Source organism: Castor canadensis, chromosome 15 (genome assembly GCF_047511655.1).
Source record: "Castor canadensis chromosome 15, mCasCan1.hap1v2, whole genome shotgun sequence".
Lineage (NCBI taxonomy): Eukaryota > Metazoa > Chordata > Mammalia > Rodentia > Castoridae > Castor > Castor canadensis.
This window is the reverse complement of record NC_133400.1, coordinates 77,680,223-77,700,571: the sequence shown is the minus strand read 5'-3', so window position 1 is coordinate 77,700,571 and position 20,349 is coordinate 77,680,223. Positions and strand designations below refer to the sequence as shown.

The 20,349-nt window shown below is 34.8% G+C and overlaps 1 protein-coding gene across 1 annotated transcript in view; it reads left to right on the top strand.

The window, feature by feature from the left end:
- Positions 1-255: 255 nt before the first annotated feature.
- Positions 256-20,349, top strand: part of Malrd1 (MAM and LDL receptor class A domain containing 1) — a 598,455-nt gene continuing 578,361 nt past the window's right edge. Inside the window, exons 1-2 of the mRNA XM_074056557.1 lie at positions 256-433; positions 20,047-20,187. Of these exons, the coding sequence (XP_073912658.1) occupies positions 256-433; positions 20,047-20,187 (319 nt within the window). The remainder of the gene's footprint in view (positions 434-20,046; positions 20,188-20,349) is intronic.

The following is a 20,349-nucleotide window of genomic DNA, read 5'->3' as shown; positions in this document are numbered from 1 at the left end:
TGTAGGGCAATAAACATCCTGCTACAGATATAGTGCAATCACTCAAGTTAAATATTTTCTAAAGGCACTCCTCTGAAAGATGGGAATTTACTGCCTGAAGAGTCATTTGTTAGAATTACAGCTAGTTACCAACAGTTTCCAGTTGACAGTAGCAAATTTTGAAAACTAAGAAGAGAAAAGAAAAAGAATGTTGACAATTATGAACTCGCCTCTTATATTACCCAACATCAAGTAATACTCTTCTCTGGGGCAAGCATGCTAGCATTCTTCACGAAGGACGCCTTTTGTCTCCTTTGGATTTACTGTGCTTTCCTTTCTGCACTGGGTCAACAAGGAACAGAAGACTTTCAGTGTGGCAATGGGGTCTCCTTGCCTTCTGACAATGTGTGTGACTTTACAGATCAGTGTGGGGACAACAGCGATGAACAGCAATGTAAGTATCATTCTGTTTTCTCCAATTCCAGTTCCCTGTACATTCTCAAATCAAGGGCTTATGCACAGCCCAGTAGATTCAGCTGGATTCCTCACTCTTGTATGGAGTGTATTTTATATGCCCTTAGTGTTGATAATCAGAAACTGGTAAAGAGAGCACTATGCATAAATTAATTAATATTAAATCACTAGGATTATTAACTGAATGGAATGTGTTTTTAAGTCAGTCATACTGAGGATAAACGAATTATAAGTTGAAATGTAGCCATAATAGTATATCAGTTAAGTAAAATTCAAAGAAAAGTCATTAATGCAGCTATAAAATGTTATGATGGAAATTATGAGCTGAAGTTTGAATTTAATATGGAAATATTTGAAATGAATTTTAGCTGAGATGAGTAGATTTTATTTCCATGTGTAGGACACTTGAGCCAAGTAAATTGTTATTGATTACACATGTAGAACAACTCAGGCTTGTATTTTTGATTTCAGTGTAGAAGAAAGAACACAAACCTTAGAGAGTAAAGGACCTTTGAGTTATGGGTGAGCCATTTACTAATTGTGTGAAACTCCATTTTATTTCAAAAGATCATAAGTTGAGGAAAAACCTTTCACTGGTGGACAAACATACATTGCTTACTGGAATGGCATTAATGAACAGGAAGCAGTTTGCCAAAGGATTACATGGGTAATGACATGAATGTTTCTGCAGTTTCATTACAATATGAAATCATGAAGAAAACCTACATTTCAACAATAGAGACAAGTGTCATTTTTGTACACAATCACTTTTTTTATATATAGAATTTTTGTGCTGGGATTAAACCCAGGGTCTTGTGCATGGTAGGCAAGTACTGTACCACTGAGCCACATCCCCAGCTCTATAAATGACATTTAAAAAAATTACCGTGGCTCACTGTTAGTTCATATAACTATCAATTTAATTAATTACCTGGAGGCATTAATTCTATTACTACAGGCCACTTTGCTTAAACCTATATTTTCTATATTTTATTCAGATAAAATACCAGTTAGTATCTATAGACGTCTCCATTTTCTTTTGCTAAAATTAAGCTCTACATATTTGATGTTGTTACTGTTTGCTTTCTTTTTACATAGTCATGATTACATTAAAACAAGAAAAAGAATATTGAAAAATTTCTTCTCTGTAGAGTGAAACAGAGTCCCGATTTTACTTCCATAGTTAGGGATTCTACCATGCTGTGTGTCCTTAGTAACTATTATATACAAAGCATAACCCAAGGACAAGGACTCATTTGTAGTTGTCCAATTTTCCCACAGAGGTTAAATGTGGGTGTGCTGCCTGCACTCGGGTCTGTTTGGGAAAGCCCTCACTGTTCCAGGGTGAGCAGCAAAGAGGAACCACTCAGTTGGCTTGACAAGAACTGCAAAGTCCCTTCCATTATTAATCTCTATGAAGCTTCTTTTAGCACTCTTGCTGTTGATAACACGATGGTCTTGCTTCAGGGAAAAGGTTAATGTGAAGAAGGAGAAAGCTGCTGAGTGGGAAAGGTCTCTGCTGCATGGAGGAAAGAGAAAGCACAGATCTGTCGAATAAACACATTTCATTTTAAATGTTACATTGGGAGGTCACCTTTTGGCTTTTTCACTTTTCATTTTCATTTTCTGAGAGTTTCCACTTTGGTATTTTATTTTAAATGTGGGCAAGAGCCTGTAGATAAAATTGAGAATCACTTTAAAGTAAGAATTTCTTTTGCTTGTGCCACACCTGGAGGGAAATGTTGTGATGGACTAATGATGGACAAACAATTTCACCCACGAAAACTTGTGATGTTAAACTTACAGATTAGATTTTCATGAAAATCTAACTTTATAATTGTGGAAAAGAAACCACACTTTGGAAGAAAAATGAAGCTATGCCCTCTTAATGTACAAGTGATGTGACCTTTATAGAAATGGATTAATACGTGAGACTTTTCTTAATAAAATTGGCATAGTCGAAGTTGAATTTCAAGTGCATCTGATGTAATTAATAGGTTATTATTTTTTTTGTTGGTATTGGGGATTGAGCAAAGGACCTTGTGCTTGCTAAGAAAGTTATTAATAGGTTTTTGAAAATGTTCTCATTTTACATGATGGACTTTTTTAAAAGAATGTATGAACCTACAAAAAAAGAAAAGAATGTATGAACCTACTATTTTTAACTCAGTATTTTTTCTATGAAATTAGGTAGAAAAACTGAATCCTTAAAAATTCATTCTATTTACAAATATAATATTAAGCACTAATATAGAGTGAATAAGAAAAATAACTTGTATGTATAACAAGTATTTAGGTTTAGTGCTGATGAGACTCTGTTAGAATTTAATGACAGTGCAGGTGTTTTTTGGTGGTTCTAGACCATCACCATTTAGTATACCCTGGGATTCTGGTAGAGGTCCTCAAAGAGTGACCTTGTTGTCAGGTACTCTAGTTGGGCTGGTCGGCTGCCCGTGCTCACTCTGAGGTTGAGTGGAACTGCTGGCTCTGTCCATGGTCCAGACAGACCACTGGCTGGATTCTATCAGGCAGAGCTTCTGACCGGACTCTGCTATTGCCTCTCACATAGGAAGTTTACAAGGTTGTCTTCCCTAGCTGGTGGTACTGTGTTGTTGGGAATCAGGCAGTGATTTGGGCTACTGAGGCAGGATGAGGTCTCTGGGATCACTGTCTGGCCACTTGGGGTAGGCAAGTTTAGAGGCTATGTCCTATACATATGCATAGAGTTGTACTTGCCTCCAGGCCTAGGGTACTCAAGCAGAGTACCAAGGATAGGTGGAGTCCCTGGTTTGTGGCTGGGAAAGAGTAGGTTCTCTCCTTCTCTGGTACTTTCTGATCTACACTCTTATTTATGCCTCTTGGACTGGGCATAGCTTAAGGAGAGAACTGGGCCTGAATGGGGAAGTTGGGTAGGGACTCAAACCAGGTAGACCTACAGACTATGCTTCCTGAAGTCCAGACTCTCTAATGTGGTACCTCTGTGGACCAAAATGCAGAACTACCCCTTGAACTGCAGCTTGTTTACTGTGAGCCCCATTCCTCTTCTTGGCTTTTGTTTCTACTTAACTCCAGTTGATTTGTTCTGATGATACCTCCAATGCTGCCCATGAGGCAAGGCAGAAGGTGGCCCTTCTATAAAAGGTACTAGAATATTGGTGAAGTCTTCCCCTACTCTGTTTTACCAGTATAGAAACTTGAGCCTGGGGGGATCCTTTGTGTGTGGCACTGTGTTGGTGTGAACATGGAGCAACACAGTCAAAGCAAAACTATTCCTCTTTCCCTTCAAATGTGGCTTTTCTCAATTCTGCATTTGAAGAAGGAGTCAGGCCCACTCTAAAGTTTTGGGATATTTCTAAAGGTATTCTTTGGGGATAGTTTCTGTGAGGATTTCTGTGAGGGGAACTGGAGTTGGAAAGGTCCTTTTCTGCCATCTTCCTGACATCACTCCTATACCTATTTTTATTTCTATTCATTTATTTCTTTTCTTTTATTTATTTTGTTTACTTATTTCTTTCTAATATCAGGGCCATTTTACCGCATGCAAAGATATTCTAGTTTATCTACTAGCAATTTCTCAAGATTGTTTGATATAGAAAGGTTTTGTTTTATTTTTTCTTAACAACAAATACCATAGTGTTATTTTTTTTCTACCATTTAGATCCAAATAAATCAGAAGATTATAAAGTGAGCTGTTAATACAGTGTGGAGTCATATCTCATAAAGTGGATTCCTGTCACTGGAATGTTGTTAGTTATTTAAAATTCCAGAAAATATTCTTAGAATAGTACTTTTGCATTCCTGCAGTTGTTATTAAAGTTTTCTGTTTCTTACATTTACCTGAGAGCCAAACTTACTATGATGAAAAGAGAACAACATGTTCAGTTAGTCTGACATTTTTCTCCCCATCACATGTTCTGCCAAAATTATTTCTATTCATTCTAGTGTTTTTATATGGAGTAAGAATCTATTTTTATATTTGTGATTTGATGGAAAAAACTTAAGTTTTGAGGTTATGCTTAACTTCTCTTGTGTTTTTGTATTGAGGAATAAGTTTTTCAAAAGTTATTTACTTTACATAAATCTAAATTTATATGAGAAATGTGGAATTATCTTAGAAGTGCATTTTTAAAATCTTAGAGGTGATCATGTTTAACCATGTGATGTTAAGTACAAGCAGCATTTAGTAGGGTGACATAAAAGTCAACTACTTTATTATTATTATTATTATTATTATTATTCATTTATTCACATGTGTGTACATTGTTTGGGTCATTCCCCCCCTCCCCTTTTCCACCCTCCCCCCTCACCTCCAGGCAGAACCTGTTCTGTCCTTATCTCTAATTTTGTTGAAGAGAAGACATAAGCATAATAAGGAAGACAAAGTGTTTTTGCAAATTGAGTTAAGGATATTGATACAGAAAGATTCCTAGCATTGCTTTCATGTACAAATGTATTTATAACCCAAGTTGATTTATCTCTAACTGATCTTTACACTAGTTCTTGTTTCCCTTCTCATGTTAACTTCTGTCACTTTAAGGTTTCTGTATTAGCTCCTCTGGAGTGGGGACATCAAACACTTTCATGTTTTGGGTTTTCTACCTATTCCCACATCTCCCACATGTGCTCTCCCCTTGTCATGTGATCTAAGTCCAACCACATTGCTGCATTTGCCCTAGGTCTAAAGTTCGCATATGAGGGAGAACATATGATTTTTGGTCTTCTGAGCCTGGCTAGCCTCGCTGAGAATGATGTTCTCCAATTCCATCCATTTACCTGCAAATGATAAGATTTCATTCTTCTTCATGGCTGAGTAAAATTCCATTGTGTGTAAATACCACATTTTCTTGATCCATTCATCAGTAGTGGGGCATCTTGGTTGTTTCTATAACTTGGCTATTGTGAATAGCACTGCAATAAACATGGGTGTGCAGGTGCCTATGGAGCTTCTGCACGAGAAAAGAAATGGTCTCTAAACTGAAGAGAACACCCACAGAGTGGGAGAAAATATTTGCCAGCAAATACATAAGATAAAGGACTGATAACCAGAATATACAGGGAACTTAAGAAACTAACCTCTCCTAAAATCAATGAATCAATTAAGAAATGGGCAACTGAACTAAACAGAACGTTCTCAAAAGAAGAAATTCAAATGGCCAAAAAACACATGAAAAAATGTTCACCATCTCTAGCCATAAAGGAAATGCAAATCAAAACCACACTAAGATTCCACCTCACCCCTGTTAAAATAGCCACCATCAAAAACACCACCAACAACATGTGTTGGCGAGGATGTGGAGAAAAAGGAAGCCTTGTACACTGCTGGTGGGAATGCAAGCTGGTGTTTTACTTGCAGGAAAAAATTTGGAGGCTTCTTAAAAATCTAAACATAGACCTGCCATATGATCCAGCAATCCCACTCCTGGGGACATACCCAAAGGAGTGCAACAAAAGTCAACTACTTTTTAAGTAATTGAAAGTACTTGAAGTTCACATGGTAATGAAAGGAAATGTAAGATGTCATGTTCAATATTATCTTATGATATTGAATGTGGGATGTTTTATGAAACAATGGAAATATTTTAAAATGCTATTGACCATCACAGCGTGCCTTTGTCAGTTCAGGATGCTCTAACAAATACGTGACATTTATTTCTCATAGATCTGGAGTCTGGGAAGGCCAACATCAAAGGGCCAGCAAATTTGTTCCCTGGCGAGGATTTCTTCCTGGTTTATAGATGGCTGCCTTCTTTCTGAGTCCTCACATGGCAGACAGACAATTCAATTCTCTTGTGTCTCTTCTTAGAATTCCATCGCAAAGGCACCATCATGACCTAATTACCTCAGAGGTTCCACCTTCAAATACTGTTACATTTTAGGTTAGGGTTTCAACATACAAATTTGGGAGACACACATATTCAGTGTATAATATAACAGAATTATATAGGAAATTTAATAATAAATATTTAGGGCCTATCTGAAGAAAATTAGAAAAAATATAGATACATAGAAAAATGCTTATGCTAATACTATGCTTCTTAATGGGGTGTTTTAATAGTCCTTATAGGTGTACTTTTGAGGAATTAATGTATATGTTAATTATATTCTAATACAAAACCTAACCAGGATAAATTTTAGAAACTGATCAGGTATCTTCAATATCATCTAGAAAAAATGTGAGTGATAACAGAAGGAAGAAGAAAATTAATGGGAAAAATGTAATGAATAGGTTTATAGTCGTGAATCATGTAAACCACTCTAATATTATAGAAGATTATGATTTTTGGAAATATTAAGCATATCTGTAAAATTTAACAAAATGGTGGTATTTCAAATCAGTTGAGAAAACCTAATAGCTAATAATAATTTCAGATCATATGTAAACAGTGCTTACCATATATCAACTACTATTAAGCAATCTTAACAGTATTCCATAAATTCTTCACAAACATCAAATAGTAAGAGCTATTATTGTTCCCATTTTGCAGGTTGAAAACATGAGGCTCAGATTAGGAAAAATAAAATGCCAAAGAACTGAGCTATTCAATGACAGAACCGGGATTTACAACCTATTCTTTGAACCTTTGATACTAACCAGTGTGCAATAGCAACAATTTATTATATATAACAAATATGAGGCAATTTCATGGAATAAATTTCTTATGTGTTCCACATACCAAACATTTCTGGAACCAAAATGTTAAATGTTAAAAATGAAGTTATAACCTTTATTACTTTTGAGAGCCAATTTTGAAACATCTGGGAAAGCTTCTCTTTTGTTTTGCTGTTCAGTAAATGCTCAAAGTATGTTTATTGAATACTGATGGTGAATCAACAATGGAATAGGGAAGGCCTTTGATGTGTAAATTGAAAGGATTTAAAAATATGTACGTTAGCATATTTAGATTAAAATGTTCAATGTATCAAAAGCATCATGCATAAAATGAAAGAAGAAAACATTTTCCAATATACTTTACAAATAATTCTGTTCCAAGTCAGTAAACCAAAGATGCATTCTAGCACTAGAAGTATGGATAAAATTCCCTAAAAGGACAGTTCACACAGAAAAAAGAGAAATGACCAGATATGATGAGTGATCAGCTCTAGTATTAAGCATATATTCCAAATGAAAACAAAAAGGTGTCAAGTTTTAAATGAAGTAAAAGAGTAATAAAAGTTGATGCCTCTTTTTGTGAAGTGTATGACATAATGAACATTATTCTACTGCACACAGGAGTATGATAACCACATTTTGAATGGTAATTTTGTAATACAAATAAGGATTACAAGAGTGCTCAGACCCTTTGAGCAATGATTTCCTGTTTAGGAGTTTATTCTAAGAAATAATTAAAAGGAATTCATGCCAAAAAGTTGGCTCACAAAATTATTGAATATGGTAGAGTTGGAAATAATCTAATGTTATGACATTAGGTTAATGTTTAAGTAAATTATAATACAAATATACTATGGGCATCTCTGCAGCAATCTGTCATAATTTTGATACTTTTTAAAATGGGAAAATGCTGATGATATATTGCTATGGAAAGTCATGATTATGACCAATAAATATACTTTAGCATGGCACTCATGGAAAATAGATGAAGCTAGCTCTGTGTTTTGGACTTACATTTGATGCTTGTTTTTTATCTTTATAAAACAGCATCTATTATTTTTATAATGAGAACAAAATAGTATTTTAAGTTGTCTAATAATCAGCCTTTCCATTAACTTTTGTGTTTATCCTAAACAGGAGAGCAAAGTAATATTAGGTCTGTAGCCAACATTTCTTTTCTGTTTTAGATTTTTTTCTCAAAACTAATAAAAAGAGATCTGTTTTCCGTTTTTGTTGCAGATGTCATTTTGCAATTGGAGTATGGAAATTGAGAATTTGCTTGTAAAATAATATATCAGAGTTATATTCATAAACAAACTCAATGTCAACAACAAGAAAAATATTTGTGTAACAGGAATAAATCCTCTCATCATCCAGTCCTACCCGTGTTCAGGACCTGGCAATTGCCTTTCCCCATCACAACTGCCCATCTGGGTGTCGAGAAGTCTGGGCTTTTCACTTTATTTAGGAGCAGAGTGCCAAGGCTCTGTCTTCACTGTGTGTGCATGCATTTGCACATTTGCATGTGTGTTCATAAGTTCCCATCAGCATCCACAGCATGGATGGTTGCTGTGGGTGGAGCTTATATCACAGCAGTGACAACAACCAAGTCTTTCTCTGTGCTGGTGCAGCTAAACTGCCATCTTGAGGTCAGCTTCCTTGGTGCTGCCTGATAATGGCCTAGAGGTTGCTTGCTCATTACATAGGCTAACACAATTCTTTCTTATGTGGCTCCTGAAGGCCAGGTCCTTTACCCTCTTTTTCCCTTCCCTCCAGTTTACCTCTTTCAAGGTCATTTCTATCTTTTCTGTTGTTCTTAGACACTTTGCCCTGCCCAGGCTGTTAGGGGTAGGGTCATTTTGTTCCTTATTTTGCTGTCTCCAAATGTAATCCTATGGCATTAAGTTTATGCCCTGAATCATCCAGAACTCACTTTAACTATTCAAGACCATTTTCTAGTCAAAATTGAACCAAGTCTGTTATTCTTACATTTAAGTTATAACCATTCTAGCTTTCTTAGAGGCAATGACAAGAACAGGCTCATATTAGAAGATGAAGAAAAGAAAACATAATTATTGAGATTTCAAGACATGTTGCCAAGGTGATTGTTCCTGAAGATTTGGAGAGTCAAAGCAGGATCCTATTATGTGCAGGAAGAACATGATGCCATCTCTGAGTTTATTCAGAAAGAGCAAGAACCCTGGAAAGGGATCATGGGCATGGAGTTTTATTTATCCATAAGGAAGAATGACACCATGTGGTTTTGAAGGCAAATGGATGCAATTGAAGGACATCATGTTAAGCAAAGTGAGTCAAGCTCAGAAAGATAAAGGCCAAATGTTTTCTGTCATATGTGTGAGATAGACACAATACAAACATAAGCAATATTATGAAAAACAGATTATACTAAGGAGAGGTCACTAAGGGGAGAGGGAGAGTAAAAGAAGAAAGTTAAGAAGGTGAATACAGGTGATATACTTTCTATACAAGAATGAATACAGAATTTTTAAACCTGCTGAAATCACCGTCAGAAGGAGACAAAGATAGGAGAAAAATACAGGGGATGAACCAATTTGAGTTGTAATACATGTACACATGGAAATGTTACAAGGAAACTCTCTGTAGAGCTATCTTAAACAAATAAAAATGACTTTTTATCAAACATGGGGAAAAGAAGGTGAAACAAAACAGGTCTTGTCTGGGGAGGTTAGTACCAGTGGGAGGCAGGGAAGAATGAGACCTGTTGAAACTATTCCAGGAATGAGGGGAGAGGAAGGTATAGGAGAATGATGGAGAGGGTGAATTCAACAATGATAGATTGTAAGAACTTTTGTAAAGGTCACAAAGTACCCCCAATACAACAATAATATATAAAAAAGAACAAAACAATGAAACAAACAAAAAAATAAAAATAAACCCATGGGCAATCATGCATGTGGAGAGAAGAAAAAAAGAAGCTGGAGAGAGAAAGGACTAGAAGGAATAATAGAAGATGGGCTTTTTATGACCAAGAAAGTCATTATGAAAAAAGTAAAGATCTATGTATAGCATGTATTTACACTATCATATAAGATTCCTTGTTTTTCTAGTAAGAAAACAAAACCTGCAAGTTCTTCCATACATCATGGACATAACCACAGAGTTCACCAGTATATGTATTAGAATCTGCTTTTATGGCTGCTGAAATGGGGTCCACAAAAATGAGGTTATGAAGAATCATTTCCTAAATTCTGAAGGATGGAATTTAGGTCCTCAGTTCTTTGCAGGGCCAGAGAAATCTCCAGTTCTCTTATGCTAAGTAAAATATTTGACAGGTCCACATTTGTGGTTACAGTTTTTAAAACAACCAAAAGAAACTGTAGAACATCATCTTAAGCGAAGTTAGTCAGACTCAGAAGGCCAAATATCATGTTCTCCCACATATGCAGATTATAGATCTAAACAGATACAGTAATATTATTGGACATGGGTCACACACTAAGAGGAGAATGCACACAGGAGGAATAGGGAAAGGGAAGGAAGCCTCAAACTTGAATGTGGTTGATGTGCTCACTGTAGAGGAGCGAATTAACTAATCTTAAACTGACAGAGGCCACTATGGGAAGGAGACCAGGAAGTAGTGAAGAGGTCTGGTAGAGATGAACCAATGTGGGTTGTAATACACAAGTGCATGGGAGCAACACAAGGAATCTCTCCGTATAGTTATCTTTATCTCAAACTAGCAAAAATGCTATGTTTTTCTTATTATCTTATCTTATACTTTTTCAACAAAATCAGAGAACAAGAGGGCAAACACGTTCTTCCCAGAAGTGGGGAGGGGGGTCGGTGGCCCAAACAATGTATACACATGTGAGTAAATGTAAAAATGAGAAAATATAAAAGAAAACAACAACAACAACAAAAGGCCAAGAGGGTCGTAGGTTCTAGATTCATCAAGTGTATGCAAAAATGTCTAAAATATTCATAGAAAATGACAAAAATATTTAATCAGTATTAGTCTCTGTAAGTTATATGATCTTTTCTATAATTTCCCGAAATAACTTAACCACATTAAATATCTCTTGTATGTATAACAATGCACTGAATCACTAGTACCATTTTGCATTAATGTTTTTGTAGATCCTTTGGACTTTGGGGTGTGTAGTCATAATCTTAGATCCACTGGATGATAGAGGAGTAAAGTCCTTAATCTCTTCTAAGTCATCCAGCTCATTTTATCAGTGTGAAGGAAGTGAGGTCTAAGACCTTAGGGTCAGTAGCCTGAGATATGCAGCTATTTAATAGTGACACAATACTTATACGGGGGTTCCTATGTCCAAAATAAAGAAACATCACCAGAACTTAGAATAAATAATGCTTAATGTCTGGTTCTCATGCATTGGACAACTTCAGAGGCTATTATAAAATACAGTAGTTTTTCTAAACAAAATGGTCCATTAGTTATTGATGGCAGAATATATACATGAATGTTTCCTAAACTGTATTTCCTTTTAATAAAATTTAAGTATTTTCTTTTTCTATATCTAATTGTTGATGGAAAGAATTTCAGGTTTGTTATATATGAATTGCACAAACAGTAGGATACTTCTTTGGAGGTAAATTGAAAAAAGAAAAAGGAGGTAACTGTAAGAAGGAAATAGAATAACAAGATAAAGTGGATAATAGCATAAGATTTTACAAAGACAAGGATAGCCTAAAACCTGAGCACATAGAACTTCACACTGATTTCAGATGTTTATGCTGAAAAGCCTCTGAAATAGGTCCATGAATAACTGCTGGATGCAAACACAGAGGATGTAGTAAGTAGAACTTATGGAGAGGGGAGCTGAGAATGTTGTCTTCACAAAACCAAGAAGGTTTTGAATATTTTAATAAATAATATATCTCTTGTATGCAAAGAAAATGAACTAATGAACTCCTTTTTGAAATTTTTACTGATATAGATTCTGAATATCTTTGAGACAGCAAGAGATTATAAGTGGAAATTACAAGTACTAATTTTAACTAATAATAAATAGCATGTATACTAACAAGAATTTTTATTATTTCTGTCCTAACTTTTCTTTTTATTCCAATGCCACTTTTCTTGCAAGAGAGTTGATCTTAATCTTGTTCCTAAATATGAGCCTCAGAGAGAACTTGAACTTGGAATGGCTTTTTATTTGGGGGGGATGTACATGTGTCTATTAGATCCTTTCTGTTATTTTGAAAACCATCTTCATAAGATACTTTTCATGTCAAATAACACCAGTAGGAACTTTCACTCTTGGCAATTGTTGGATGACTTGCAAGCTGATATTCACAGTCCGGTAATATAAATCATTTTCTTGATGTATTTTGATATCTACCATGGTTTCAGAGTTGTGGAATGTTTGTATTCATAATGAACAGTGGAAATATGAAAGAAAAGATGACCCATATGGAATGTGAATTGTTCTTTCATCCCTGAGTATGATTTTGTATGAAAGTGGCAGTTTCTTGTCAATGAAATCACGAAAGCAATAAACCAAGGAAACATGCGTAGGCACATTCTGAAATTGACTGGACAGTGAACCTTTCTCCCAGAAAGAGACTAAAGCTTTGTAGAATATTATTTTGCTTTACAATTCCAACAAAAGAAGCCTTATTAAATGATTAAGGCAAACTCAACAGGACTGTAAACTTGGTGGAATATTTTTTTAAGCCAAAAAATGTTAACATGTCTCTATGAAATGATACCATCCTTTCCATAAAAATTAAAATGTTTTTCCTCACAAGGGAAGGAAATTTACCTAGTGTTCCATCTCTAGAAGACTGCTACTTAGTCAATTAATACTGAAGGTTACTGTTTTATTGACTGGCTGAATAAATGGTGGAAGAAGTCATCGGCTGTGTTGGAGTTGGATAAACTACTTATCCTTCCCCTGAAATCTGTTCTTATCTTGTGGGTCAAGCATACAAGCAGACCTTGCCTAAGAAGGCTACTCAGTTTGTGAATTCTCTGAAAATTTCAGACACCTGGTAACATCAAATGATGAACACTGTTTTCTACAAGCAAAATGCCTCTGAAACCATGTACAACTCCCACCACACTTGTGATTTCACATATCTTTTTCTGTTTCTAAGCAAAGATATTTATAAGTAAACAATTTCTGCATGTGCATGTTGGTGCTCTAGGCTTGTTTAGAAGTCCTGGGAGAAGACTTTCATTAGCAAATTTATAAAATATCAGGGACCTTGAATTACAGCTTTTAAATAAATTCTTGTCAAAAATGTGAGTAGAATATTGTGTGCTCCACTGCCAAGAAATAACTGTGACTTTCTAATGGGTAAGTCTGGATTAAACTAGGAAAAGGAACTTTATTTCAGAAAAATTGAATACCTGTGTAGGAAAAATTAGAGTTCAATTATTGATGAATTAGTTTACTTAGTGAAAATTTTGCTCATGAAAGAGATACAGCTTTCTGTTCAAGGTCTTAGAATCATCTTTACAGAAACTACTGAAAAGTCATTAGAACTTCTAGCCAAGATGCTACTTTGGAATAGAAAATTATATGTAAAAATCTATGCTATATTTCTAATACGTAAGTGAATACTGCGCCAACCTGACATAAATACCCCACCTTGTTAATATTTCATATCTTTATGAACACTGGAGACCTCCTTTGAAGATTACTAATCCTGAGTTAATATTAGTTTAAACATGGCTTGGCAATCCTTTTCTTGTTAACACATATACCACCAATAACACTATTCTTGCCACTATGTTCTCAGTGACTTGAGAATAAAGGCAACTGACAAGAATACAATTGAAGTAATACTCCTAATTCTGGTATGAGTTATGGAAATAATTCCATTTCCCATAATGTATCTTTATGAGTTAGGGTTTGTTTTTTCCTTTTGGTGATCAGTTGAAATAGTGAAGTTTATTCAGTGTGAAAGATAAACATTTCTTTGACAAAACTAATTAATACTTTCAAATTGCCAAGTCAAATAATAGCACTCTTTCGCTGAGATTTACATTTGAGAATTATTGCATTTTACTTTGTTTAATTATAATATTTTGTATTCATTTTATCCTTTTTCAGGAATAGGTCATTAATTTTTTCATTAATGAGAGTAAGGGAGATCATTCTTTATAAAAATTTTAATGTTATCTATACAAAAGTAATGATTTTCCAAAATAATAAAAATGAATTTGATTTGTATGGGAAAGTTCTATAGTACATAGCTGTCCTCAAAAGAAGAATAAAATATTCAACAAAGTTGGAATAGAAGGAAACTCTCCCAGCAAACTAAAAGCCATACATGAAAGCCCACAGCTAGCATCATGGTGAATGGTGAAAGACTGAAACCTCTTTGTCAAAGGTCAGGTATAAGACAAGAACACCACTTTAATGACTTCCATTCATCCCAGTACTGGAAGTCCTGGCAAGCACTATTAGATAAGAAAAAGAAACAAGGCTGGTTAAATTGGAGGTAAAGAAGCAAATGTATATGTATCTCTCTTCACAAGAACATAATCTGTAGACAACTTTAAAGATTGTATAAAAATCTAATCGGATCTATTTAGTGAAGTTTTAGATACAAAATCAATGTTCCCAAACCAGTTGTTTCTTTATGATAACAATGAAAAACCTGAAAACAAAGTGAATTAACCAAGTTTATTTCATATACAATAATATCAGAAAGAATAAAATACCTAGGAAAGAAGGTAAAAGAGGTATATGTTAAAAACAGCAAATCATTGCTGAGAGAAATTTAAAGACACAAATTCTATATTCATGGATTGTAATATTTAAATTTTTAAGATGTCAATAGTATCCAAAGCAATCTACAGATTCAAAGCAATTCCTATCAAAATTCCAAAAATATTTTTTCATAAATAGTTAAATCCAGCCTAAAATTCATATGGGACTCATAAGTGACCTTAAATATGCAAACCAATCTGAAAAATGAACAAAGTTAGAGGTCTCATGCTTTTTGATTTAAAAAATCCTTTGTAAATCCATAGTAATTAAAAGTATGGTACTTGCATAAAACAGACAGAAACTACTACATAGGATGTCATGACCGTTCAGTGGAAAAATGATAGTCTTTTCATCAAATGGTCATTGAAAAATTGGATATCTACATGTAAAAATCATGAAGTTGAGAGCTGGGTGTGGTGGCACATGCTGTAATCTCAGCACTCTCAAAGTTGAGGCAGGAGGGTCATGAGTGAGTTCCAGGCCAATTTGGGCAACCTTGTGTTGAAAAAACGAACAAAGAAATAATAATAATAAAGCCAGGTGCTGGTGGCTCACAGTTGTAATCCTAGCTACTTGGAGGTTGAGATAGGGAAGATCATGATTCCAGGCTAGCCCAGGTAAAAAATGTTCCTAAGACTCCATCTCAATGGGAAAAGTTGGACATGCTAGAGTGTGTCTCTTGTCCCAGCTGTGGGGGCGCATAACATGGGGAAGATCTGGGTGCAGTAAGACCCACCTCCAGATGAACTAAAGCAAAAAGAGCTGGAGGAGTGGCTCAAGCAGTAGAGAGCCTGCTAGCAAGCACAAAGCCCTAAGTTCAAACCCCAGTACCAACAAAAAATTAAATAAATGAAAATGAGTTGTTCCTTTACCTTGTACCATGCACAAAAAGTTAACGTAAAATTGATAGATTAAAGAGCTAAAGGTAAGAGTTAAAACTTCAAATTCTTGGAAGAAAACAGAGGGAAAACTTAATGATATTAGACTTGGATTTCTTTAATATGACACCAAAAATACAGGCAAAAAAGAAAAATATAGATAAATTGAATTTCTTCAAAGTGAAAAAAAATTTCACCAAAATACATTATTGATAGGGTGAAAAGTCAGTCCAAAACATTTGCAAATCATACAACAGTTAGGAAACCACAATGAGATACCACAAAACAACAAACAAAAAAGTGTCCTAGAAAGTAATGATGATAATGTGGAGAAATTGGAATACTTGTGCTTTACTGATGGGAACATGAAATCTTGTAGCCACTTTGGAAAACAGATAGCAATTCCTCAAAAAATTGATAGTAGACTTACCATATGATACAGCAATTCCATATCTAGGTATACACCCAAGAAAAATGAAAGTAGGAACTTGAAACTTGCTTACCCATGTATGATAGCATTATTCACAGTAATCCAGAGCTGAGAGTTGTCCAAGTATATATTGACAGATAAATGGATAAACAAAATATGATTTCATATGCATAATTTTGTTCATCCTCCAAAAATGGAAAAAAGGAAATTCTGATACATTCTATAACGTAGATCAACCTTGAAGAATTATGCTAAGTGAAATAAGAAAGCCACAGAAGACATACACTGTATGATTCCACTTAAATGAGTTCCCTAGAGTAATGAAATTCATTGACACAAAGTAGAATGCTGACTGGTAGGGATATAGGGGAGGAAGAAATGGGGAAGTAGTGTTTGATGGGGATAAAGTCTGAATATTGCAAGATGAAAAAGGTTCTAAGGTGAAAGGTGGTGATGGTTGTGAAACAATGCAAATGTACTAACTACCACAGAACTATACACATAAAATGGTTAAAATGATAAATTCTATGTAATGTAAAATTTCACCACAATAAAAAGTATAATATTCATTGTTGTAGAAAGGCTACAACCATGTCTCTAAAAGTTTCAAATTGGAGGAGAAATTTGCAGCATAATTTGGGTCCAGGAAAAATCGAGAAATGTGGTTTGCTTTTAAAGTTTTCTTCCTCACTTCCCTGCTTTCTACGTTTCCTAATTCTAATTTGTGCTCTGTCTAAGAAATTCATGTTGTGAAGATTTGCATAGACCATATTAAACCTGAGTTCTGGATTGTTTGAGTTTATTTACTGTTACCACAATTAAAATTTAATTTCTTCCTATTTCCTTGGTAGCATGCCCCACAGTAACTGTTACTTGGCTTTAATTTCTTTCCATTATTGTGTAAAAGATTAAATATATAAAGGATTTTTTCGGCAATTCTCCAATGAGAGAATCTGGTAGTATGGAAATCAATTCAGGAGATAATTGTGCCTTCCAAAAAGTCTTCAAAGCATAACGTGGAGACATTACCCCTCTTCCACGGCAACAGGTCTGACCTTTGGGATCATAAAATTGAGAACAAAAAGATGAGCTTCACAAGCTGAAAAAGCACAGGAATTCAACTGATAAGTTGTCTGTGTACCTTATTGCTTGCTCTGTTGTCCGACTGTGTGATAGTCCACACACCATAACAATGGCTGTGGTGGCAGTAATCTACTGGTGACAGATTTTATTATAACAAATAATTTTGGATTTCAATGTGGATGTGTGGCATATGAAATTAAAAGGCAAACTGGTCACAATTCCAGGAAAATTGTTCAAATGCTTAAAATGTGCAATTCTTTATTGGGGGAAAATGAATACTTATAAAAATTTCTGATGCATTTTGAATAATCCAGCAGTTCGTGATTGCTTTTAAAAATAAAGCTGGTTAAAACTTTGTGCTGATTAGATTCATTTTCTAACAAAAAAGAACCCCTGCTGAGACTATTCACAGGCAAATATGTTTTATTTAGCTTTTTTTTTCTAGTTTTAATGCTTCTGGGAATCATCATGGCTACCCTGTGCATTAAAAAGAACAAAGAACACTGCAAACATACATTAGCTAAGCAATTGTGTTGCAAGGTAACTTCTTGGTGTTTAAAAAGGTTTGTCATCTATGTGAGAATGTGTGTACATTTTATGCACATGATTGCTGAAATATGGTGATAAAATAATGCAGATCATTGTAAATGCTGCCAGGAACTAAAACAGAACTGGAAAATAGGCACTTATCTATGTAAATGCATGTGTAGCCATTTGGTTGGAAAACATAAACACAGTAATGCAGTGCTCAGTGACCTGGATACATTCAGAGAAAGGCGTTGCTAAGCAATTTCGTCATTGTGTGAACATCATAGAGTACGCTTACACAAACCTAGATGGCATAGCCTACTACACACCTAGGCGATATGGAATAGCCACTACTGTATATGTAGTCTGTCACTGACTGAAACTTTCTCTGTGTTGCATGACTAACTGTATATAGACCTATATCATCTATATTTATAATATATTTGTCTAAACAACTGACTATATCATTTAGTTCATTTTTTGTTCAACCAGATTCCTTGGATCACTAGGGGGTCTATAAGATAATAATTAGGATATTTCAGCTATTTAAAATATTTTAAAAGCCTTAGAGAAGTTGTAAATTTAACCCTCATTGATTCATGGACTAATAAAATAGCTTCCCTTTTGGAAAGAATGATGTCAACTCCATACTTAATTCTGTACCTTTGATAAAAATGGGGCAGTGGATTAACAGTTAGGCCCTAGAGCCCAGCTTTATGAGATACGATACTGTAATCAAGAAGACTGGATTCCAATCTTCACCCTAGCGCTCACTATCTGTCATTTATGCAAGTTGGTTAATATCTCTAAGACATTATCTGTGCTTACGCATGTTTAAGCTGAAAGTAAATGCCTGCTTCATGGAATTATTATGAGAAATAAATTCCTAGAAGGGGATGCTAGCATAGAACCATTCACCTTAATAAATTGCAGCAATGAGAATTCTTGTGATTATTGCACAATACAACTACTTGGCCAGACTCAGAATGACAAATATGGCACATTTTCTCTCATATGTGGAATCCAGAAAACAAACAAACAACTCCCAAAATATAAACATACAAGGGAGCTATTTGCCATTAGGGAGGGAGGCCCAGTGGGAGGGGGCAAAGGAACCTCAGAGGGTGATGGGAGTAAGTATGATTAAAGTATATTGTATTCATGTATGAAAATATCACAGTGAAATCCATTGTTTTGTAAAGTTAAAAAAAACCTTTTAAAATAGGAAGCTAGAAATGAAAATAACAAAGTAGACCTCGGTAATGAAGTAAGTTTAGTTGATGCTTAAAAGTGACATTTCCAAATCATCTTTCAATTCCCATGTACATATCAAGAAAATGCACCAGGTATATTATTGTTACTAAATAACATTTTTGTCTGAAAAGCTGATTAAATAAAAATTATGACCTTGTGACTGAGTTGCCAAGCACTATCCAGCTATTAGCATATTAAGGGTATTGCAACTCGTTAAAAAAAGAAGGAAGTTGTCAAATGATAATCTCCATTGTTGTTAAGGCCTACAGCCCAGGGAGGGGTTGATACAGCTGAGAGTCTGTAGTTTTAGAATGTGCCATTTGCAAATGTTGGATGATGGAATAAAATGTACATGGCTAATTATTGGAAATAACCAATTGCTTAAATCCTTCTGCTTCTCCCAAGCTTGTTGGACCAGAAAAAAAGAGGCAGAAATGCCTTTGTTGTGATGAGCTTGTCCAACTTATGACCAACGTCATTCCATGACATGGTGCTGAGCTAAACTCAAGGGTACATTCCATGCATGGAGGGGTTTTAGTCACAGGGGTCTCTGTCATTTGGTCTTCCCAAACTTGAAATCCTGATATGACTGGGGAGGGGGGAATACCAAAAGGTGAGTTGAAGATATAAACTTAATAATAATTCCTTATATTTCACACTACTTAAGAGTTGCATTTTCATTTACGTAATGTTGTAGGTTCTCAAAGTAGTTGTTTGAGGGAGACAAGGTTGAATGGAATTATCCTAATCTCATACATGAAGGAAAGGGCTTGGTGTGGTTGAATGGTTTAGTCAAACTACTTAGATAATAAAAACCCAAATCAGGATTAGGCCCTGAGTTGTCTGACTCTGAGTGACATGCTTTCATTTTGAGCACACTGTTTGTTTTGTGTGTGGTAATTTATTAGAATGCCATATGCCAAAAATTTTGCATTAATAAAGCAGAATAGATTTGTGAAAAATAATCCTTATGTTTGTTTATATTTATCATTTATTGCTAACTTTTCTCTTTCTGCTATTGTCTTATTTTTACAAAGCTAAATGAGGTTGCAAAAGCTAATTTATTTTTACTCTCCTTAGGCTCAAGTTATGAAAGATGTGATTTTGAGGATGGGCTCTGTAGTATGAAACAAGATCAGAGTCTGCAACTTGGTTGGACAAAACGAAATGGGATGATTGGTCTCTCGCCTCCAATTTATGATCACAATGGTGACGTGTCTGGTAAATGCTTTGGACTTTTAAAATTCTATAATATATTTTTTATTTTAAAATTATCATTTTCTAATTAGAATATATTAATCACACAAAATAATGGATTTCATTGTGACAAATATATATGTGTATATAATGTATTTTGATCATATTCATTCTCTCTAGGACCTT